At 49.3% G+C, this 23,971-nt stretch overlaps 1 protein-coding gene across 4 annotated transcripts in view; it reads left to right on the forward strand.

Annotated features, from left to right (window-relative positions):
* Positions 1-23,971, forward strand: part of HSF1 (heat shock transcription factor 1) — a 72,131-nt gene that overhangs the window by 32,403 nt on the left and 15,757 nt on the right. For all 4 annotated transcript variants that reach the window (XM_040585833.1, XM_040585832.1, XM_040585835.1 and 1 more), the window contains exons 5-8: positions 17,554-17,629; positions 18,032-18,093; positions 19,549-19,645; positions 23,249-23,385. In XM_040585833.1, the coding sequence (XP_040441767.1) occupies positions 17,554-17,629; positions 18,032-18,093; positions 19,549-19,645; positions 23,249-23,385 (372 nt within the window). The remainder of the gene's footprint in view (positions 1-17,553; positions 17,630-18,031; positions 18,094-19,548; positions 19,646-23,248; positions 23,386-23,971) is intronic.

Genomic DNA, 23,971 nt, shown 5'->3' on the forward strand with positions numbered 1-23,971 from the left:
TCCTGCCTTAACCACACCACGAAGTGCACAGAGGTCTGTCGCAAATGCTCTGGGAATAATGGCTCTTAATCCTCCCGTGCAGAGGCTTGAAATACATTAATGGCTCAATACAGGAGCTGTTTGTATCCACACGAAACAGAAGAGACTTCAGTCATGGTGCAGAACTTCCAGACAGAGCTGCTGCTGCTTCATCGGCCACTAATGCAGACAAATAACCGTGGCTGGTGCTGTGCAGCCGCCGACGTGCAGCAGAACTGGGGGAGAAAAGCCCCAGTTCAGCCTACAGCAGGTTGGGACTTGGTAAGGAGCCCGGCTGTCAATCGGGCTCTGGCATGTGTTGGTCTTGGAGGGAGAGGTTTAACACTGGTGACTGCCTGAAGTTTTTCTGCACAGCAGTAGGTATGGCGGGGTTCAGACTTCCTCATGCTGGTCTTGCACACCAGCGCCTAGAAGCAACCACCAAGCGTTCAAATGCTGGAGCGGATTAGCTGAAGTTGTTTGCATGAAATGAACTTCAGCTGAACATCTGTGGGTTTTTCAGCTGTGAGTTAGAAGCAGGTTAACTTTGCTGTAAAAAACCAGCATATCTTTGTTGGGCTAGGTGTAAGGTAACGATGAGTAAGGAGTGGTAGCTTTGAAAATGAGCTTGCAGCAGGACCAAACCACCCTGCATTCATTCTTTTTTGGATGGTCATGGCTATATGTAGGAGATCTCAGTTACTTGTTGGTTTGTAAAAGACATAGGTCTGACCACAGCCAGAGGAGTGTGTCTCACGCTTGTACCAGCAGCGTAAGAGTGCTGAATCATTGAGCAAACTTCAGGAACAGAAACACAAATGACTAAAATAATAGAAAACTCGCTGAGTAACGAGTGACTGAAGGAGCTTAGCCTCCTTTACTGAAAAAGGAAGGTGAATGAACGCTGATTTGCACCTCTGGAGGTAATTCCATCTGAGGAATGGTAGCCTGAGTATTTTTCATGCAGTGATGGAGGTGAAAATAGGTCAAGTCAGATTAGCAATATGGTCTGTGCTCTCAAGTGAAAAGAAGTATTTGAATAGTATTTGGAAGACTGTGGTCGATTTCTTCACCACTAAAAATATGATTTTATGATTCTCCATTTCAGCAGAGCTGTGGGACCTGAAGCAGGAGCGAACACATGTTAGTGCTGTGGCTGATCATCAGACAGATGATTGTAGTGTTCTGAGGCGGGGGGTCAGCACGAAAATCTGATGCCACAAAGTATGCACTGGGAAGATTTTGGTATCTGGTATCTTTCTAGTGCTCTTCTGTTTCCCCCTCGCAGATAGACTTGTACCCATCTTCCAGATTTTTGTGGAATCCAATTGCAAGACTTTTCCCCTTGAACAGGCTATGTTAGCAGGCAGCAACATGAGCCAACTGTAAATGTGACTTTGCTCTCCGTGTTGAACTCGAATCAGAGTAGAGGTTTGCTCTGCTGTAGAGGAGACCTGCACTGTAACTGCAGCGTCGGAGTCACTCCTGTGAAATTCTGCTGGATTCAGTGTGGCACGGAAACACCAGTGGAAACAGGGAGTTGTTCCCGTTATACAGGTGGCCGCTGAGAGAGGGTCTGTAATCTAGGTCGTCTTCATCTGCGCAGTCATACTCCTACAACAAAGGGCTCTGATGTGCTCAGCCTTGGTCAGACATCTGCCTCATGCATCTGGTGAGGTGTCTCTGCATGGTTATGGTGGGAAATTACAGGTGGTTTGTATTACCTGAAAGTGACAGTCATCTCCAAAGGCTGCCAGAAGTATAAAGCTGTATCTTAGTGCCTGAAACACTCCATTCTTAATTCCCTTCCCCCCCCCGCCATCTAAAGGTGTATTTTGATCAGGGAAGGGGCTCCACTTTAGCTAAACACACCAGGTGTAATTTATAATAAGCTGCTTTGTTGGCATAAAAAAAGTTTATGGTCACGGCTTGTCTTCTGTCAAAGTAAGATCTTTAGAGCATATTGAAAATGCATATGGGTTGAAACTAGTAGGGGGAAAGCTGTTCTGTGGATTTTTACTGGTTTAAATTGGATATCATCTTTGGCACATCCAATATAATGCTCACAGTAAATGTCTTTTTATTGCACAGCTGTGAACAGACCTTCTCAAATCTTTTGGTATTGACACAGCTTAGCTCAAAAAGTCTGCCTGAAAGACTAAGGAATACAGGCAAAGGCGTCTCGGCTGTCATGTAATAATGTGTGTCTGGATAATTTGCTGTCAGTCTCTGGCACTGGCAGCAAATGATGGAAAGTAGATAAACTGAACTTTGGGTATGAAAATATTTATTCTTCCTTGTCAGCAGCTCCTTCAGCAGAACTGGATAGTGCTCCTGAGGGGCTGAGGCTTGGAGAGCGAGGACGTCACTTCCCTGGAGCGTGGGGAAATCTCACCTGTTTAGGTTTGGTTAGTCTGCACTTCTGTGCTCTTTAGCTTGATGTATTCTGGGGGTTTTCTTGTTAGTTTTAGGGTGGGTTTTTTTGCTTCTCCTGGAAAACAGAGTCCCTTGTCTTCTTCCAGGTATTTTATGGGCCTCTGGAGTGGTTTATTTTTTTTATTTATTTATTTCCCCAAAAGAAAAGGCAAACAAGCTACAGGTGAAACAAGTGTCTGAAACGGCCATGAGCTTTAGGGAAGATTGTAATGCTCTTCATGGCCTCCCACCTTTCTGGCTTTTAGAGTTAAGGGTCGCATTGCATCACGATTTCTTTGTCGTTTTAATTACCTCATGGAGAAAGATGTGCAAAAAGAGCAGATCTCATTCTGGGGAACATCAAGCCTGGGGTTCCCTTGCCCCTTGCTAAAGAAACAAGGTGTCACCTTCCATTCTGGCACAGGTGCTGCTGCCGAGCTTCCGTCCCCTCCTGCTCGATCTGGAGTCGAGGTGGAAACTGCATCGCTGTGCTTGGTTATACTCCGCTGTTACTCTCAGCTACTTTTCAGATAGTTCGCCGTCTGAAAATGACTTCTTGTGCTGATTGTTGCTCCCCTTACACCCCCCACCCCCCCTTTATCATGAAGTGAAATTTATTGGAGCATATAAAGACAACCCCTTCAGGCGTTCCTGTGCATGCGGAATAAGTCACAGTGAGGCTCTGGATTTTGGTTTTGGTTTTGTACTTGACTTTGAACAGTTTACTCTAACGCACCCCTTTCGATTTCCTATTTTCTAAATCATGGTCTCTCATGCAAGTCCAGTGTAGAAGCGATTCTTAGAAACTGTCACCCTGCAGGCTGGCAGTCCTGCAGCCTGACGTCGCATGGGCACCTTGAGGGTCACGGTGACTGAAAGACCCTGCAGCTTGAACGCTTGCTTTTTCCAAACATGAAGACCAGTGGTGACCAGCTCATGCTACAAGCCTTGCCAGAGCTGGTGCACCAAGGCTCTGGCTGCACAACTTGTGCTTGTACAGCTCCTGTGCTCTCCCTCCAGTCTCCATGTAATTACTGGTCCAGTTTAAGCATCCGCTTACTTAACGTCTTGTCTGACTTCTTTGTGATGATATTCGGGAAGTGCGTTGGAAAGTTTTGCTTTTTACTCCTGGCAGCACCCTCAGCAGTTTATCAGCGGTGAGGCTTTGCTACAGTGGTTAACAGGCTGGCTGTAGTAAGTCCTCTTAACGTTAAAGGGTACAGTGTATCTTCAACACTTAATTTACAACAGCTAGTACGTTTTTTTCTGGCATGAGAAGCTTTGCGTTAAAAATGTTGCTATCGGTACCTTTTTTATTTTTGATTGCTTTTATTTTCTGGTATTTTAAAATCGGAAAGTCGTCCAGAAACCACCACGGGAGAAGGAGTAGGAGCCCCAGCTGCAGCGGTGGGGAACGGCATCCGCCTGAACTCCCTCCCTTCAGCCAGGAGGCCGTTGCCTTCTAGAGGTATCTTCAGGCAAAGAGTGGTTATTAATTACGCTAAATTTTGAGCAGGTTACTGACCTAGAATTTCTGCAGTTTCTTTTGGCTTCCGTTCTGCTTTCTTAGCTTCTGAAGCAGTGACTCATCTGAGCCAAATGTTTTCTTCTGGGCTTTTTAACTTGGAACTGTTGAGATTTTAAACTGACAGTTGCAGTTAAAGCTGGCTCTGGTGGTGCCACACTAGTACTCAGCAACATTTCACTGAATATAACGTACTTTTCCCAGCTCCAGATCTATCGGTGTCTTTCCGTAATTCCTCATCTCCTGTGAGCCGCCTGTGGCTCTGTGAGGAGTGTGTTCTAGCTCGGCCTTAGGTGTGGTAGCACGCTTGCCTTAGGACTGTGAACAACTCCAGAAGGCAACACTCAGAGGGTTTTTTTTTTATCTGTATACCTCTCCTGTAGGTAAAGAATAGTAGATGGTGGATTTCTGTGCAGCTGTGGCATTGCCCTGGAAAAGCATTGCAGTGATTGCTAACGTTACAAGCATAACAAAACCAGCTCGAGCAGTGGCTGCACAAGGAGGGTGGAGAAACCAAACCAGCTCTCTCAATGGAGACATTGTCTCTTGGTTTGGAAATATTTGTCCTGACAAGTTCTTTTGTAGGGCAGGAGGAGGTCTCTGCCTGCCTGTCCCGGCAGCCGCCGCGCTTCCCTGCAGCTTCCCCGAGTGCTACTGCCCTTGTGCAAGGCGCGGGGCAGGAAGGTGAGGCGGGGGGGGGGGCTGTCACTTCCCGGTGATTCATCGGCTCTGCTTGGGCCCGGTGGGAGCCCGAGTGTATCCGTAAGTTTAATTTTAAACAGATTGTTGAAAGCAGCAAGCTAGCCCTGGTGTCTGCACCTGTTTTTATCGGTTTTCTCCATGTCTCCTTCAGGGATTGCGTTCGCTTTGGCTCAGCACGCGAAGCTCTGCCATGGGACGCTGAGAGCACTTCCTCCTGACCAGACTCTGTTTACAAGGCCCCGCCGCTTTTACAAGGCCCCAGTTGCTAACAGAATTTAAAAGTTAAAATTTCTCTTGACAAAAATAAATCTAAACAGACACAAGAACTTGGCCTTTTGCAGGATAATTCCTCTTCACCAGAATTAGTTTACCGTATGCAAACCCCCAGTAAATCATACCAAATAATTTTGACCCGTGTAGCTTGCTTTATGGTTTCAGGGTTCCAAAAGCAACATATATATTATCATTTGACACTGACCTAGGGGGATAGAGTTTGCATTAGAACATTTGTTGAAAAGATTGAATCCATCAGTGTTAGGTGAGAGAAAAGCTGAGCTAGGACATAATGAAGCCAACTAGGTGATATCCAAGTTTAGTCACCATGCTCAGAAAAGCCTCATTAACAGAAGCCCTCCCACCTTTGGGGGAGGAAGGTGCTCTGGTTAAAAGCTGCTTAAAATCATCTGGGAGATGAGTAACTGCATGGCTTTTAGTCCTGGACTTAGAACTAGGCAGGACTTTGCAGCCCTGTTTCTCTCTTCACCTTTCCTCAATAGCTCTGAGAGCGCAACTGTTTTGTTCTGCATATCTGTTCTGCATGTCTGTCCCGGCATGGAAAAAATGAGGCCCAGTCTACACAGCAAAGACGTAAAATTTGTAAGATGATCTTCTGTGAAATTGCTGGCCAGGTATTTTCTGTGTTTTACACCACGCTTTATGAGTCCGTAATATCTTGTGTCCTGTTTCTGCAGCCTGGCCAAGCAGTGCGAGGTGTTTTGGAGCAGGAGGGGACGCGGTCTCCTAAGCTGGAACAGGAGTTTCTGTGCTGCTTTTTGAGCTTGCACTGCAGGTTTCTGTACCCCGTGCATTTGAACCAAGTTTTAACTTTGTGCTTTACACACGAACTTTTATACAGCCAAACTTGACCCTTGCCTTTGAATAGCACCCAGTAGCGATACGAAGTCAGAGACCCGTTGGCTTTGTCCCAGCAAGCCGTGCCGGTGAGGGTAGTTAATAGCAAGTAACATTTTGCTTCTCATGTATGTTTTTTTTAACAACATCTTTGCTAGGAAAGAGCAGCACAAGAGAACATGCGTGGAGATTCATTGTGGGCAGTGAACCTGCTGGGATGGATGTGCCATGGGAAGGGAGGCATCGTGTGCAGGCTGGACTGGAGGAATAGTGCTGGAGGTGCTGCACTGGGGAGAAACGGGAGGCAGACACATAGAACCTGGAGATGTGCTGGGCTGAGAGGCAGTGACCATGCCTGTACTGCAGTCCAGTTGTCTGCCTGCCACGGAAAACATGAGATACTGCAGTCTGAGACCCATGGCACTGGTCACCGCAGTACCAAAGTGCATGCCTGCAGTTTTGGTTGTTCAGGGCAGATCCCCTGTGGAGTAGGTCCTGTGCAATAAATCCAAAGCTTTTTTCACAAACACAGTTTCCCTCTCCAGAGAAAACCTGTTTCTCTTCCTTACACACCCTGCTTCTGTCTGGAGCTGCTGCGGAGCAGGGAGGGAAGCCGACTGGGAAGGTCAGTCCATGCTGATGGGACAGAGACAGCTGGCTGGCGAAGAGGCAGCCCATGTATCGTCATGCCCAAAACCTTATGAAACTCTAGGAAAGCATGCCAGGCAGTCAGCTTTCTGCACCTCTGGGTGGTTTAATCACGGTGCAAAGCCTTCCTGCTGCCCCCCTGCGCAGGTTGGATGCTTCCTCTGCTTCTTCCGGGCAAAAAAAGGAAGGGATATTCAGCTGTCAGCAAACAAATGAGACTGTGCCTTTGCTGTCTACAGCCGGGGTGGCCAAACCTCTTTATCAAAAGAGTCTTCTGGAGGCAGTAGTGATCTATATTCTCTTGTGAGCCAGGTCTGCCTGCTGGAATTGGAACTAGATGGAGGAGCGTCTTGTCCTCGGGGGCCTCATCCCTGCGCAGCTGAGCAGCCATGGATGTCTGTCTGCATAGAAAGAGCCTTTTTTCTTTGTGCACTGTATAGGGTCGGGCAGCTGGACAGCATCTGTGTATTCCTGTTCAGGAGTCTGCATCCTCCTCTGTGGTGTTCTGCCTGTTATTAACTGGCTGTTTCCCCCTGAAAGAAGTGGTATTAGGATTAATTACAGCGCTGTCGCCGAGAATCTGTATCAAGCAGTTTTGTGGGGGGCTCTACTTCTCAGTTCACTGGTTCCTGTCTGGAAATAACAAATTAGGATTTTACTTTGTTGCTGAATTTCCTTTTCAAAATATGTGAGAATGCAGCAAGAGCAGAGTTAAGTAATGATGTGCTCCTGGTTCGGATTTGGAAATGAGACATCACTGTCAAGGCACTGGTTTCTCGTAGCGCTGCAGTAAATCTTGAAGCGTAGCAGTGTCTTGGTCGGGGGGTTGATGCAGCGGAGGCTCCTTGGGCTTGAGGGTGGGATTGCAGGAGCTCAGGAGCGAGCGTTTGAGAACGCTTGTGCTTGAAGTGATCTCCTCTAGCAGCTGTATTCTGTTAGCAGGGTTTCCATCGTCCCATTGCCTCGTGTGCTGCTAAAGAAACAATTACCTCTGGCTTCAGCCCCACCAGAGCCCTCGTTCCTGGGTTGTGCGTGAAGGAAGGACCATCTGTTAGCACAAGTGGTCCCCAGCCCTGCTTGGAGCAAAGAGATGGAGGTGGCGGTGATCGGCCGCCCAACCTGCTGCTCTTTTTGGTTTCACTAGTAACAAAACTGAGGCCCGCCTGCGTGCAGGTGTGCTATCAACATCATCAGCTAGAGCATCTGCCACTTCAAAAAGGAGTGGCAAGAGCTTTCACAGTGGAAGGGAAATGAAGCTCCTGCAACTCAGTTGCTATTAAGCCTGATTTTATGGAAAGAAAGACTGCGTGTGCATAATTAAATTTTTCCCAAGAGCCAGAAAGAAAAAGGATACCTGCCCGGCCGGGCCTGGCTGCTCGCAGGCAAAGCTGCGGCGCTGCTGGAGGAAGGGCCAGGATTCTGCGGTCTGCAGCGGCTCTCATGTATCCCTAATTGCAAGTGCGCTATTCCTCGTTTGTGCGCTCGCTGCTTGAGTTCTGCTGGCTGAACTCTGGCTCTTCCAGCCTTGTGCTGAGACTGTGGTCCATGCTTTTATGACCTCTAAATTGGACAATTGTAATGTGTTGTTTTATGGCCTTCCTGTGCAAAGGTTGCACGGGCTCCAGCTGTTCAGAGATTGGGGCCAAAACACTAACTCTCCTACCATGGCCTCCACATGTCAGTCTGGTCCTGGGGGACCTGGGCTGGCTCAGAGTCAAACATCAGCTTGATCTTAAAATTGCTTTGATGGCTTATAATGCTGAGTATAATGCGGGATCTGTGTGCTTTATCTACGCTGCTGCTTTTTATGAGCTTAGTCACTGTTTGAGATCATCTGAAGTCAGTTTTATTGGTCATTCCAAACCATAGGTTAAAGACCTGTGGAGTACTCGTTTTTCAGCACAGTGATCTAAATCTGAAATTAATTACCACCATAGCCTGACATACTGATGTTAAAATAACTCAACACAACTGGCATCTCTTAACCCTGGTGTGTAGTGTAGGCTGCTTTCTAGCAGGTTTGTGTATGTGGTCCGTAACAGGACTTTATCCTTTTCACAATGGGCTGTTTTCTCCGGTACCTGTATCTGGACAGCACTTACAGGTGTCTCACCGGTTACGGAGACACCCGATTTGGCAGTGGGTTCCCACCACCTCTCCAGTTGTTTCTTGCACGGCACTGTCCTGTTCCCCCTGCCTCGTCTCCACTAATTGGCTTTTTCAGAGTATTCTGGAGGAAGAGCTGTCTGGAGTCTTCTAGTGACTTTTGCCGGGGTGGTGGGTTTGAGACTGTGCCCGAAACTGTACCCTGAGGCTGGCCGGAGCTGGAAGGAGTAGGTCGCTTGCCTCTTCAGCATCCTTCCAGTCACATAATTGCCAAAGGAGCAATAAACTGGTCTGGTTTTCTCTTGATCCTCCACTTTTTCAGAGGAAAAGTGGAGAACAGTTAAAAACTGCATTCAGTTTACTCTGTCCATCCTCATCTGATGTGGTTCAGAACAGCGTATAGAATGAAACAGATTCTGCTGGTTCACTGGGAAGAGGAGGAATAGCGTGGTGATAAATGAAATTTGGTTTGATGTTTGATTTACATCTCTTGTCTTGCTAGTAATGTGCTAGTGGCTGTTACTGCTGCCGCGGCTGAAGTTCAGTGGTTGTCCCTATGCCAGGTCACCACTGGGACCTTAAATAATTTGGTCACAAGCATAGCTTAACGCTGTGCTCAGGACTGGAGAACCTCCCTGGTACTTACAGGTTTGGCCATTGAGAACTGTTTTTTTCTGGATTAGTTCTTTTGAAAGAACTAATTGTTTTAAAAAACGCCTAGGCGGTGGTGGAATCACCATCCCTGGAGGCATTTGAAAAATGCGTAGGTGCGGTGCTTAGCGACATCTCAAAGGTCTTTTCCAACCTGAATGATTCTATGAAAAAAGCTGCCTGTGGTGTTAGAGCCACTCTGCTCATAGCTGGCTTAGCCCGAGAGCTGTTGGCAGTTGAAGCGTAACATGACAGGAACCCAAGGTACAAGCTTTTTAGTTGAACTGTGAGTTTATTTGGACAGACAGTTGATCATTATTGACACAGAAGAAGGGGCTCATCCCCTGCTTGTACGAACTGGTGCTATCTGAATGTTCTGTTGTTGTTAAGATTATTTTAAAAGGTGAGTTAATAACCAAGTCAGTCTGTCCGCCTCTGAGGCCCCAGGCTTAATGAGCGAGTGACCTTACTTGGAGCAACCTTTTACACTCCAGAGCACCTGTCTGTCAGCTTTCTGAAAAAAAATCACTGATTTCTGCAGCTCCAGAGAACTGTGGTATTGCCTCCGTTGCACTTTATGACCCAGACCAATGCGCCTTCATAGGAGAGTGCTCTGCTCCGTCTGTGACGACTTCTGAACACGTCTCTTGTAAGACCCCTTCTTCTCCCCAGCTCTCCCTAGCAGGTTTGCAGGATGTCACGTGGTTCTTCCAAAACGTTTTGCTTGAAAATTGAGATCAAATCCTCGCTGGGAAGCAATCAAAACCACTGCTCTGCAGCAAGAGTCTTCATGGCTTTCTCTTAGATTCCTCCAGCAAGACCTTGGTGGCGTGCATCTGATTGCTTGTGTTGGGCGTCTGACTGACAGATTTGAAATCTGCATTTCTCTGAGTGCTCTGTTGATTGCTGAAGATTAGTGAATTCAAAACACAAAAGTAGATATGGGTCTAATGGATTTACTGGTCAGCTATTTAACTCCTGAAAGAAACTCTTTGCCAGTGTGTAGGGAAAGAATATTAGCATCAGGGAGAGGAGGAGTATGCTTGCCTTGTGCAGTGAGCTCCAGCACTTCAGGACTGCTGAACCAAGGCCTGTGCCTGTTGCGTCTTAGAGTTTCTGGTGTTCCTGTAGGAGGTGAGTTTATCTATTTGTGGATGCAAACTTTTGGGAGCTGTGAGCTCTGCAGTTAAATTGCCTTGTGCAGTGAAAATACTCTTCTGTTAAAACTGTCAGGTGACTCAGTTCTGGTTTTGCAAGGGTGAAAAATCATTATTTCCCATATTATTCACAACTTTGTAGGCCTTCTGACATACCTGCTTTGATCTCTTCTCCAAGCCTGAAGAACCGTCATCCCTGTGGTCATTCTTTTTGCAGAGATTGGCCACATCTTTGATCTCCCTGGTTGCTGACCTTTTGTTTCCTGCGATGTCAGTGACAGCGGTGACAGCAGGGGCTGGTGTTCGGGATACCCCTGTGCTGTGGATTTACTCACTGGTGTCGTTTGTTCTTTCCATGGCCTTGTTTACCTCTGACTTCTTCAGATGATTGATCAATGAGGAAGGTGGAAGGGATTTTTTGCCTCTATAATCAAAGGATGTCATTATCTAAACTCCCCGCTAAATTATGTAGACACTTAAAAAGCTTATGGGTTTTTATTTCTCAAGCTAGCAACCTAATAACACCCTGTTTGCTGTGCGGTACTAGTTTTTTACGTAAGATTCAGACAGTGATTAAGACGGTGACTTCTGAGCCTTGAGGAAACAAAAAGGCCTTTTTTCCTGTAAATCCAATACAGAAATGCCTATCTCATTACTCTAACAAAAGTAAATGCCATTTTCTGGGGTAGAGCAGAGGTTGTTAAAGGTCTTGAAATTGTTACCTTTATGCATGTTGAAAAAGTGGAAACTGATAAACTGGGAACAGGTGCTTCTTTGGGACTATTTAATGTCTCGGTATTTAGAAAGATCTACAAAACATGTGAGCCATTTGGGCTGTGAAGAGTAGCTGAAATTTCTGCACCACACCTAAACCACAGTCAGCTGTGTCCTCCTCCATAAAAAGGAAGCAAGATTCATCTTATTAAGAGAAAAGGAGCAGAGGAAGTTTTTTCCATCCTCCCAGAGAAAAGCTTTCAGACCTCCTTCACCCAGGCGAAGGCATGCCATCACCTTCAGCCTCAGCGTTCACCGTATCTCTTCATTATAGCAAGACAGGCTATGTGGCACATCCTATGAACTCTTCTATGGCCCGTGTCCTCCAGCAGAGAGTGGCACTAAGAAGGTGCAGTTGGGATTCCTCTTGCTGGGGACTGAACTTCCCAAGGTACCCTTGCGCACAGTCCTTGAAATTCAACGCCCCTAGCACACTTTATTCTGTTACATCCAAGTGCAGGATGTTCACAAGGATGGAAGCGGGCAGTTTCATGTCAGGCAGCAGAGCAATGAAAGCTTTAAACAGCCCCAGGCTAACCCTGGCAGTGATCCTCCTGTGCTCGCTGTCATGGATGCGTGGAGCAAAACTTCTTTGCCATGAGGGTGATGGACCACAGGGACAGGCTGCCCAGAGAGGTTGGGGGTCTCCTTCTCCAGAGACATCCAAACCCCACCTGGACACAACCCTGTGCAGCCTGCCGGAGGAGAGCCTGCTTTAGCAGGGGGGTGGGCTGGGTGGTCTCCAGAGGTCCCTTCCAGCCCCCACCGTTCCATCATTCTGTAAAACACCCTGCACTGTGTTCCCTGACCTGCTTCTGGGCTTCAGCCTGTGCCTTGGCGTAAGGGAGAAAAGGCTGCGCCGGGGAGACGCCAGCGTGGCTTTTCAGTGGCGATGCCAGCTTGTGTGTGGGAACAACTGAAATGAAATACTTTGAGACAGTGAAGGCATCAGCAGCTCTCTGAGCCCGTGGTCCAAAAATCTTGGTCTGCTGCAGTAGTGGATGCTGTAGGTACCAATTGAATGCAAGACCGGGTAAGGAAATGAGTATAAAAGACAGGGTAATGGCTTTTAATTAGGAGGGTCGGGCTTTCCTCTAAGCTCAGGTGGTCTTGCGCTTTCCTCACGTTGCTGAAAAGCAGCAAAAAAATGTGTCATTGTGGCTGGCTCATTGGGCAGCAGGTATTAGGGTGCTGACTTCAAACAGGAGCCAGGATCCCTGGCTGCTCCAGAGCGGGCTTGCTGTTGGAAGGGACTCGGTCTCAAAACCAAACCTTTTCTCTGCGTCCGGGGTGTGTTACATTACAAGTTTTGAAAACCACTTGTCTTTATAGTGTTTTCTTTCCGCCCCGGCTCCTTGCTGTTGTGTTCAAGGTAGCTTGCGGTTTGGAAGAGCAGGGATGTCTGAGGGTGCTGTTGCCACTTCGCTGCTTGCGACACCTGCTTCTCCTGTGGTCTGTCGCTACTTGAGGCCAGACTGTCTGCAGAAATGAAATGCTGTGTTCTCTTACAGGCTCTCTGTGGTAAGAAAAAGAAAGCAAAAGCAGCACTGACACAGTCTTGATAGCTGCGTTTGGTTTGCATCGCTCTTCAGTTAGCAGAATGCAGGCAGTCTCTCTTGGTGGGGGCAGTCATTAATATTTCCGTATTCCTGAGCTGTTTCCAGACTCTAAAGTAAGAGCCGTTTACAGCTATTTCACTCTTCTCCAAGAGTGAATCCCCCCCGAAGGTTATACCTGCTGGAGATCAGGGGTTGATAGCAGTCGAGCCAGGATTCACAATAGCTTTTGAGTCTCATTGCTGATTTAGTGCAAACTGAGACGCAGCTGCTTCCTTCCACTGGACAACTGGTATTACCAGGAGCAAAGGTCTTCGCTCAGCACCTCACCCAGCACATCACAATCTCTGCCTTGATAGTCTGGCTTGCCCTGAGCTCTGCCTCTGACCCTTTCCCTTATGTGCCGCATTCCCTGGGGAGGTACCACACCTCGAGGCATCCGAACCCTGCCCTCTTCAGCTCGCCTGCAGAGCCCAGTGCATCTTCCTCTGGGTATCATGGATGGCAGCACAGGCCCTAAAGCCCAGGAGCTGACGGCTCAAGTATTGATCTTAAAACAATAGCTTAAAAATTAGTTTGACTGAAGGAGAGCAGTAGTTTGCAAGACACTGCAAGATGAGTCGGGATTTAACTGCAGGCGGGAGTCATACAGGTCTGGGGAACAAACTGGAAAATCATGAGGTGTGGAAGCAAAGGTCCTGCTGCTCCAGCTCCGTTTCTGACAGGAGCATCCGCAAAGGGCAGGAGGAAGGGAGCAAGGCCAGCATGCAGTGCTGCTCTCCTGGAGCAATCTCCTGGCACCACCGGTGTGAGTTAGGGGCTTCCTGCAATACAGGTGATGCCCTGGTACTTAATGGTCCTCAGTAGATTTGTTTTTCTTTGTGTGATTTTGTCCGACGACTCCTGGGATCCGGCAGCAGAGGTCTGCATCTTAATTACGTGGTGTCTGGAGAACCGTGTCCCTTTGTTTGTACTGAATCTGCCAGCTGCTGACTTCAGCTGATATCCCTAGCCTCAAATCAGAAGGGAGAGGGAACAGTTGCTGCCTGTTCGCCTTCGCTTTGTCTTTTGACTTCACTGCTGTGGGGCACCGGGTCGGTGCTTTACAGAACCACTCATTTATCGTGTTGCAGTCGCCTCCGTGAGCAGCGCCGCTCAGCTTGGGGCTGAGGTTCTCTGATGTGTGCTGCTTCATAGTTTTCTGGGTAATTTTTGTCTGCCCCGCTGCATTGCTCTCACTCATTTTTACAGCCATAACTAAGGTAGAGTCACCCAGCTTTCCACCCTTCTCGAGAACATCCATGGGCATGCATTGAAAAGCCCCAGCAACAGGGTTCAGTGTTACTCTCAAAGGCTAAAGTCACCCTCACTTCATCCTGAAAAGCCTTGAAAACAGCTGAGTGTGCAACTGGCAGGGCACAGTGTTGTACAAGATGCACTGCTCAGCGTGGAAGTGCAGGTTACACAAAAAGGGCTGGAAAGATGAAATTTGGGTGAGGCCATAGCATCTGTGACCCGAGACTTTGCTCTGGACCCGTACTATGCCAAAATTAAGATCTTTGCCCGTTTGGGTTTTTTTCAGGCAAACACGGATGTAGCAGGACCTTTCAGATCTTGATTGGTTTGCTTGATTAAAATCCAGTTTTATTTTCTATACGCTCTTGTTTGAAGTCCTAGAACATCTATGTACAACGTGATGAAGGAATCTGCTGCTTGCTGCAGTGCCACTTCTAAATAAATTCTGAAGGAAGCTCATGACAGGAGATAAAAATACTGTAGGACGGAGAAAAGCTCAAACACAAACTCTGTGGGCATCAAGTGTATTCGTATGCGGTCACAATCACCTGCTGCCATTGGAAATTGCTTATTTTCTAGCTTGAGTCTCCGGGGTTCAAACCCCCAAAGCAGGAGATTTGAAAAACTTGAGGGGCTTTTTTCTGTGGATACTCTTGGTGAGTGTGTACGGTGCGCAGCTGCGTGCTCCGTTCTGCAGCTGAGTGTTGGAGTTTATCTTCAGACAGAATGAGAGAAGATGACCCTCTCCTGTAGTTACCTGGTTCTAAAAGCCTGGTTTTGAGAAAAATGCCAAGTAGCAGCACGGCCCCAGCGAGAGCGTGACGGCTTGCAAGACTGCATTTTCTTTAAATTGCAAAATATTGGATAAAAAATAGTAATTTATTTCAAAAATTGCTAACTGTGAAGTCAAGCGTGGCTTTTACCCAGAGTAATTTTATCTGAAAAGAGAGTAACGACTATTTTCCTGAGTGTATACTGGTAATTAAAGCTCTTTGGAAAGGCTGTTTTTCAAGCAGGATGGACGTTTCTCCTGAGGACCCTTGTACAGCCGCAGTGATAAATGAGCGTCTCTCCTGGCTTCGGGAGATAACAAATGTCATTCTGTGTCTGGCAGAAGCATGCGGGCGTCCTGAGCCCCTGGGCTTCGGCGAGAAGGCAGCCGCTCCCTCTGAACAGCCCCGCGTCAGCTCCGGTCTCAAACTGGGGGAAACTGGGTTTTTGTGGCGGGGGGAGGGATGACGACACGGACACAAAAGACACATCCGGATGGGGATTCTGCCTGCAGAGCACATGCTGCGTTATCCGGATGGAGGAGCGGTGGGTACCGGGGGGGACCAGGGACAGGCAGCGCTTGGCTTGTCAGCCGGTCCCACGTGCTGTCCACTGCGAAAGGAGTCCCTTGTCTTTCGCTTCCGAGAGGCAGGCCACTTTTTTTGAAGGCTGCTGGAACTCATCCCCAGCTTCAGAAATGTCCCAGCTGCGGGGCAGGGGAGGGCACGCTGGCCGTCCCCGAGGAGCGGCAGTTTAAGAGAGGCAGGTGCGGAGCGGGGTCCAGTTTATGCAGTCCTGTAAAATGATGTATAAACAAAACGCTTCAAAGATCTTCTAATAACTCCCGAAATGAAATGTTTGAAACTGGGCCTTGTAAACTCTTCACCGGCATTTAATTGCCTCATAAAACAGTATGCTAAAGAAAGTATTAAAGGGGTTTTTTTTGCTGCTCTCGGATCAGTTTAACCCTTTGGGGACCTTGTGTCCAGCTGTTTCTCTCCCGCTGCCTAATGAGCAGTTACCACCTTCTTTCTTTGCCTTTCATGATACATCACTGGCTCTGATCCACCAGACCTCGACCTCTTTGCGTGGCTCAGGTGTGGCACGGGCAGCGGCCGGTGCTGAGAGGACAGCTTCATCTCTGCCTCTGACCCTCGGGATTTCGGCAGCGGGTGCAGGGCTGCGGCTCTTCCCTTTCTAACACCGGGGCCCAGCAATTTCTCGGTGCGCTTTTCTGTCCCGAGGCGAATCTGGGAGCCGCGTTCAGATGGTCTGTGCTGAGGAAAGCTTGGCTAATTTACAGACCTCCCCAAATCCCCGCTGGGGCCCAGAGCAGCAATCCTCCGTGCGCGTAATTGGCAGCTGGTGCATGGGGAGCGATGGTGCAGCTGAGATAACCGCAGCTGTACCCGTCGATACGACGGCAGCCCCGTCTTCCCTAGCCAGGCACTGGCTCCCACCCCTGAGGCCTCTCGCGTCCCCTCACTGCCTTTGGGGACGCCCTGGCTTCACTGCCGAAAGCACCGACCGCTCCTTGCCGTAGCAGCCCCTCAGCTGTAGGCTCACCCCTTGCTGCGGGCAGCTTGGGGTGACTGTCCCCTCCAAGGGGGAAATGCTCTCTTTACTCAGACGTTTTTGATGCGTTTGCAAGTGAGGGCCTTGTCTGAGAAAGCTGGAGTGATTTCGTGCAAGTTTTCCCTCTGTGGAGTTTTTGCCGCCCACCCTTTTGCTCTGGCAAGGGCTCAGCGTGCCCTTGCATCGTAACCGAGTATGAGCGGGGGCCTCTGGCCGACCCGTTCTGGGCAGGCTCTGCCAGGCGCCGTCATCCTGCTCCTCCTCCCTGAAGTCCAAGGGAAGCCGTCGAGCCTCTCCTGGATCATCGACGCCAGTTCAAAACCCTCCAGAGGGGAAAGTCTCTGAATTAAAGTCTGAAAGGGAGATTGTAGCTTTAGCAGTCAAGACCCCAGTAAGATGGTGTGGGAGTTGTTCCCCAAAAAACTTTGACATGGCTGGTTTTCTGGCAGAGTCATTCTCCGGCATTGAGATCATACCAGTGCTGCAGCCCCGTAAACATATAACTTAAACCACACCACCTACGAGCTCCTTGGAGCTCTGGTAGCTTTAAGAACAAGAGAAAATGTGGCAGGAATATTCCTAATTTCTCCATTGTCTTTTATGTTCACAGAACACATAAACCCGATCATTGCTGTTTTCATTTATAAGCGTAGAAAAGCCAAATCTGGAGTTCTAAAAAGTGTGTAGAGTTTGGGAATTGCTGCTGCAGGAGGAGGAAATCCGAGGGGTAGGTGCTGTGCCGCTCCTCCCTACACGGGCTGTGCAGCCCACGCTGCATCCTGACGCAGCCCGGGTCTGTGCCTGGGTGCAGAGCTCTCTCCTCTTCAGCTTTCACCCCCCCTGCGTCTCTAGAGATGCCGATTTATAACTGGCCCTGCGTGCACCTGGGCCAGATCAAGGAGATTGAGCTCGGTCACCGGGGGCCTTTCCACAAGGGCACAGTAATGGCTTGTAGCAGATGTGAACTGCTCGCTCTCTCAGGGTAAGGCTCTGTGTTACTGCCCACGTGTGAATAGCTGCTGTTTCTGGAGCTGTGTGCAAGCTAAAATGATGGCAAAGCAAAGTTAATGAACACAATTTCACCCGCAGCCCCAGGAGGTTGTAAATGAGCCGGTGTCTGGAGATGTCGGCAAATCCCCTGCTGCAGTTTTCCAGCTTGCCCCGTGCTTTATTTGCTCTGCCTGAGAGGCTGTGTTTTTTTCTCAGGCGGCTTTTTCTTCTCTTGCAGTGAGAATGAGGCGTTGTGGAGGGAAGTAGCCAGCTTGAGGCAGAAGCATGCTCAGCAGCAGAAAGTTGTCAATAAGGTAAATCCTGGTTTTCCAAATGGAGGGATTGGGATGCTGTCGTGTTCGTGTATGCAGGGACGTAGCGACCAGGCTGGGCGCTCGCAGGATCAGTGGGACGCGATGGCATTCGTTCTGTGTAAGAATAATTTTGACCCCTGTGTTTTTCTTCCCGGAAATCCGGAGGGGAGAGGTTAAGTTTGGGCTGGTGGGGTTACAGGGCAGAATTCAGTCGGCAGCTGTGTAACCGTTTTACCCTTGGCCTTCACCTGTGTGCTTAGAGTTGGGGTCGGCGTTCTGCCATGTCCCTCTGTGCCCAGCTCTGGCTCTGCCTGGGTGTGAGGACCGAATGCTCCCAGAGCTATTTCTGTCCAAGTACTGTGTGCACCATAACGAGTTTTTCTTTTTTTTTCCTCCTCACAGCTTATCCAGTTTTTGATTTCATTGGTGCAATCCAACCGTATTCTTGGGGTGAAGAGGAAGATGTAAGTCTGCATTTCTACATCCAGATAAAGGTTCCCTGTCTGAGAGAATAAAGAGAGGATCAGCAGAGTGGGTCCCCCAGATCTCTGTCTTCTGTAGCAGCCTTGCCAGTGGGGTAGGACTGGACAGCGGTCATTGGGATCATGTGAGCCTTCAAGTATTTGCTCCAGCCAAAACCAGCTAACACTGCTATGCAACTGATACCAAGGAGGGTTTGCGATCCAGGCCACATGAGCCCGTGCAGAACCTACTTCGTAGCTAACCACCGCACTGTGTGAAAGTGCCGCTGCACTCTGGCAGCACACGCAGTGAGGGCTGGGGTCTCGCACTGCTAAAATAGTCTTTGGGCGCTGCCGTGATGTTTCTGTCATTATACGGAAAGGGAAACGTTGGACCATCCAGACCAGCCTCCTGCTGTCACAGGCTGCTGTGACACCTTCACAGACTAATCAAACCTGTCCTCAAACGTGCTGTGGATTATTTTGCCCCTTGCTAGTTGTACTGGATGACCGGTCGGGACTTAAGTGCCCTGAGCGGTTAAGAACATTTCCAGGTTAATTTGCTTTGACCAATTAATAGTTGCTTGGTTCGGTCCCGAGATTGTGCTTTAGCACAGTTCCTTCTCCCTCCTCAGCTTTTACAGATGGTTCTCCTGTTGTCTGTCATCTGACAGTTCACTGGACTGAACGGGCCCTGCTCTTCCAGCCTCATCCTGTGCGATGGGCTCCTCCTCCTCCACCTGAGTTTTTACACTTGTTCGCATCCGAACTGACAGATACTCGGTTGTGTCTGTGCCTGCCCCCACCTTGTTCCATGTTGCCTGTCGAATCGCAAGGCTGTCCTTTTGTGTTTGAACAGTGCCCAGCAGCACCATATGGCAGACAACACCACAGCAGGCTTGATTATTATTAATGAAGATAGTGGTTTATATGGTGATAATGTCCAAGATGTGCTGAAATGATTTATCTTGTAAGGAGAAAGAGTTTCTCCACAGTACTCAAGTACTTGAAAAGGACCACAGAAGTGGTTGTGTCACAGCTGACCACGAGTAATCCATCTTTGGAGCAGTTGGCCATGGAGAAGTGAAGCCAAGCAGAGCACTGACAATACAGGCCTGCAGAAGGGGGTGACCAGGGACTGTAAAGGAGTCCTCCGAGGCCCAAGGTTTTGCATTTCAGCTCAGTGGAGTTGCAAAACCCACCCCAGGGGCTGGTCATGGGGGCTCATTCTCTTTTCTCCATGTCATGGGGCTGTCTGCTCTAGCTGTGCTGACACAAACCACCCCCCACGGCCACTTGCCCCTCCAGGGCACCCAGACCTGGAGATGGTTGTGCCTTGCCCCCTCGGGTGGGTGCGCTCCTGGGGTTGGGGCGGTGGGCTCTGCTGAGGAGAGGTGGTACCCAAGACCCGGTGCCAGCAGCGTGGTAACTCCTGTGGTGTCTGGGAATCTTTTGCAGCCCCCTGATGTTGAACGACAGCAGTTCAGCACATTCCATGCCGAAATACAGTCGCCAGTACTCCTTCGAGCACGTCCACGGCTCATCCCCATACGCAGTAAGTATGCCGTGCATGCCTGGCCTTGGAGAGGGGGCGAGGACACAGCTTCGTGGGGAGGGACCTGTTTTAGGCTCCTCTCCAGCTGGTCCTGCCTTTGTACAACCATTTGCTCACAACCTCTTTGTTCCATTTGGCAAAGTATTTTAAGGTGGCAGCTGCATTCTAGCTTAGCCAACGGGGAGAATGCTGTTAGCTGGTAACTCTCAGTGATGGCTGTGGTGGGACCGAGGAGTTGGCTTGCAGGCCAGGTGAGGAGTTAGCTGAATTCTGCTGAGGTCAGAGGTGGGCTGAAGTGGTGCGTCCTTGCTTAGCTTACATCTGCTGACTTGGTCCGTGTTTCAGTTTTGTTGAAACAAAACACATCTGATGTCAGTGTCAACCCCTACTAAACATTTGCTCATATCGCCTAATTGATGTGTGACTGTGTATAGTTAGCGCTGCTCCCTTCAAAGAAGACTGCTTTTGGTCAGTGAAGGTGGTGTGGGTCAGAGCCTGGCTGAGACATGGGCCTGAAGTAGTAAAGACCCAAGTGATCGGAGCTGAATTGTGTCTGTGGAGGTAGGGAGCAAGGTGGGAAGAGCGGAGCAAAGCTGGCTGGCGCTTGTGCCTAGAATAATCCTCCACGTAAGCAAGGCTGTGTGGTGTTAAACCCTGAGATGAGAGAGCTGGCAGTAGCTTTTGTGGTGAAGGGGTCTCCCGCGAGATGCCCTCAATGCCTAATCCGGAAGAAATGAGTTCATAGATGGACGTGGATGTTGTTCAGTCTTTGGCCTCGTTACAGTGGTTGTCCCACTGCCTAGGTCCAGGGTGCAGCTCAGCCAGGTGCCTGCAGGAGGTGGCCTCACAGGACACAGTGGCACAACCTTATAGGAGGAGTCTGTAAATGGAGCTCTGGACTGTCCTTCAAATTGCTGCTGCATCCCAGGTTTCATCTCTGTTCTCCCATCCTTCTGATGCACTTTCTGATGTGCTGCTTCCTCTAACTGTCCAATGGCCCATGAACACACGGAGCCTCTTCCAAACCCATTGATGCTGGCCCTGTATCCTCTCCCAGATGAGCCACGGGCTTGCTCCCAGGGCCACGTGTTGAGGCCAGAGGAGGCAAGCGAGGTCGCTTCCACTGCTATTTCCCTTCTGACCCGACAGCTGCAGTGTGCCTGTGTGTAAACCCTGTTGTTGTGACACCCCACGATGCTTTGAATGCTGAGAACTGCCCGTCATGAAGCTGATGGGCAGGTCTCAAACCGTGGGCACTGACTTACCAGGAGGGTCAGGGAAGACTCATCCCGTGCGCCGCGAGCTCGAAAGCCACCTTGGTGGCACTCCCTGCGGGCAAGCTGGCTGGCTCAGCGCTTGCTGCCAATAGGAGAGGTGTGACATGTTTGGTCACTATTAGCTTTTAATCGCCTCAAGCCTGTGCTGATCCACTAAATCTCATGTCTTGACACGGCTGCTTTCATTTTAGATGCTCTGTTTGATCTGGTTCGTATCGGTGTGTGCCCTGGGAAACGGCACCGCTTAAATTCGGGGTGTCTCTCTTGGTCTGCAGAACCCCTGCTTGCCTGGCAGGGGAAAGCCAGCTGGTGTTTCTTGGCCAAAGCTGTTGTGTGGAACAAGGGTCTTCTTTATGCTCATCCTCTGGCAACGCCGCAGCCCAGGAGCAAGGCTGGGAACATAACTAAGCTTTCACATCAGCTGTTGGTAGCAAAATAAAAGCTGTCCCCAATTCCAAGGCACAATCCTACCCGTGTTGCTGCAGAGACGTCGTGTTTGGGACAGCAGATTCAAGCTGCTGGCTCCTGACATCAGGCTGCCCTGGTATGCCAAGGTGATCGTGATGAATTTTTTAGCAGAGAATCAAAATAGCTAAACCCCATTAAAGAGCTGTCCTGCAGTTAGACCACCCTCTGTGGAAGCTCTCTGTTCCCGTTCCAGCTCCCGTCTAATCCTGTGATCTCTTTTTTAAAAGTGCCTTTATTCTTGCGCGCAGCAAATGCTTGCACAGAACTACTGGGAGCTCTTCCAGGTATTACTGGATTGTCCCAATTATGGGAAACACAGGTGGTCATCCTTTCTCATACTTACATGTTTATGGTTTTCAGCTCCAAACAGAACTGAAAAATGATAGTTGGGCAGTTTTTCAGAGTGAGCTGCCAACAAGTGCACTAGATCCTGACACTCCCGTAGCCCCTGCTTTGGCAGTGGAGAAAAAAAAAAGTGTTTTCGCGAGACTGTTAACATGGCATAAGACCTTAGCGAGGGCAAAGCATGGTTAGTCCTGACCTTGACATAGCTGGGATCAATCCTGCGCCAGCCATCAGACTTGGTCTCGCATCACTGCTGCCAAGTAGCAGCTCTCTCTGTGCCCCTAGCAGTGACTACTGACACATCATCGTGCCCTTTTTTTGCTCAAGAATGCAACCTCAGGCTTGCAGGAACAATAGGTAGCCCACAAGACATGGTCCAGAACAGGGCACAGTCACGTGTCAGGAGGAGAGCGTGCTGCCTGTGTGCTCCCCAGTGCCCGTGCTGTGCACTGCTGGCACTTTGGGTTCTAGAAGAGTTTCAGATCAGTGGCTGTCTGGTTTGTTGCTGTGTTGGTGAGCGCAGCGCCAGGCTGCAACGCTCCTGCTCGCAGGACAGGTCCCTCACAGGCCCTCCTGGGCAGGAGGCACGTGCAGACAGAGGTGGGGATCCGACCTCTTGAGGCAAGCCTGCGGCAGAGTCTGCAGAGCATCTCCGCACGTCCCCATCTACCCCCTGCCGTGCCGCGAGGTGGAACGATTTCTGGCTGTTCCTTGGTATTTGCTCTAATAATGAGGGAGTTGAGGGGCCAAATCTGCACTGCAGTCTTGACTGTGCTAAGTGGTGATCAGGAAGGTTAATGTAGTGCTGGTGTAAGCCAAGTTACGGTGTGTGCAAGCATTGAAGGGGAGACGGTCAAATATTTATCTGCAGGTAAGGACAGACCAGGGTATTCTCCACACCCCTGCTGGTTTTCTGACACTCCTGGGCTCATCTTCTAATCTGGAGTTTCCTTTGTCCCCCAGGCTGATAAATGCTGGTACACAAAGAGGAGAGGGAATTCAGGTTCACTCAAGTGTCTCAACTAATTTGCTCCTTAACAAGATTGATAGCAAAATGCAGCCATTTCATGTGCTGTTACAGCATAGAAATCCTTGTATTTCTTAGATCTGTAGGTGTCATAGGAATTGCAGCTTTCATTTAAGAGTAAAAGAATGGAGTTTTGTTAGAAGGGGAAAGCTGAAAATCTGGCCTTCTAAAAGCCCAAGTGTGCCAGAAAAAGAATCCAATATTTCTACTTTTTAAATTCCATTATTTTCAAGAAAATGAAGTTTACAGACAGAAGTCTTGGTTTGGTTTTGGTTGGTTTGGTGGGGGTTTTTTTCAGTAGTCCTTTGGGTTGGCAATAGGATATTTCTAGGCATCGTGTTGAGTCCCACATTGCCTTCTTCCTTGGGTGGCTCAAGATTTTGGACTGTTCTGATGTGTCTCATCCCGCTCCATCTCCCACACGTGGGACGGCGTACGGTACATGCCTAGTGCTTCACACCGCGAATGCTGTGATTGTCATTTCAGGCTTCTTCCCCAGCATATAGTGGCTCCAACCTGTATTCCCCGGATTCTTCAGCCAACTCTGGTCCCATTATCTCTGACGTGACCGAGCTAGCCCAGTCCAGCCCTTCGGCATCTCCCAGCGGCAGTCTCGATGAAAGGTATGCTGTTGCTCTCATAAAATCTGAAGCTGTCAGCACAGGGAGAATGTGTTTCCCAGGGAGCTGAGCAGTCAGACACCAGCGTGATGTTAACTCTTCTGTTAAGAATCCCCTGTGAGCAACAGCTGGAAAACTGCACAGCCCTTGGTACCAGGGGTGTTCAGGGTGTATGAACCTGACCCTGTGTACCTTACCAGGGCTTTACAGAAAGTTGGACCTGGCTCTCCCAGATAGTCTCGTTCAGGACGCTGCTGCCTCAGCAGATTTTTGGTCAGTTTTGTTCTGCTATAATTCTTTATTCCAAACAACCCTCCGTCCTGTGCCTCCCCTGTCTAATGTGAACCTGGTGGGGGCGACAGGGGTCACAATTTGGTTTCCACGAGGAAGCCATGTCTTTGTTGGCCCATCTGCTCTGTCCTGTGAAGCTACCAACATCCTGGGCGCAGGGTTAGCTTTGCCCTGCCCTTACAGACTTGCTGCACGGAGGAGGAGGAGGAGGTGCGGAAAGCAGCTTCATTCCCAAGTAACTGAGAATAACGGTGACAGCTCTGTCCCAAACAGCAGGGGTGAAGAGGCTGAAAATCTG

This window comes from Falco naumanni, chromosome 3, assembly GCF_017639655.2.
Source record: "Falco naumanni isolate bFalNau1 chromosome 3, bFalNau1.pat, whole genome shotgun sequence".
In the NCBI taxonomy this organism is placed as follows: Eukaryota; Metazoa; Chordata; class Aves; order Falconiformes; family Falconidae; genus Falco; species Falco naumanni.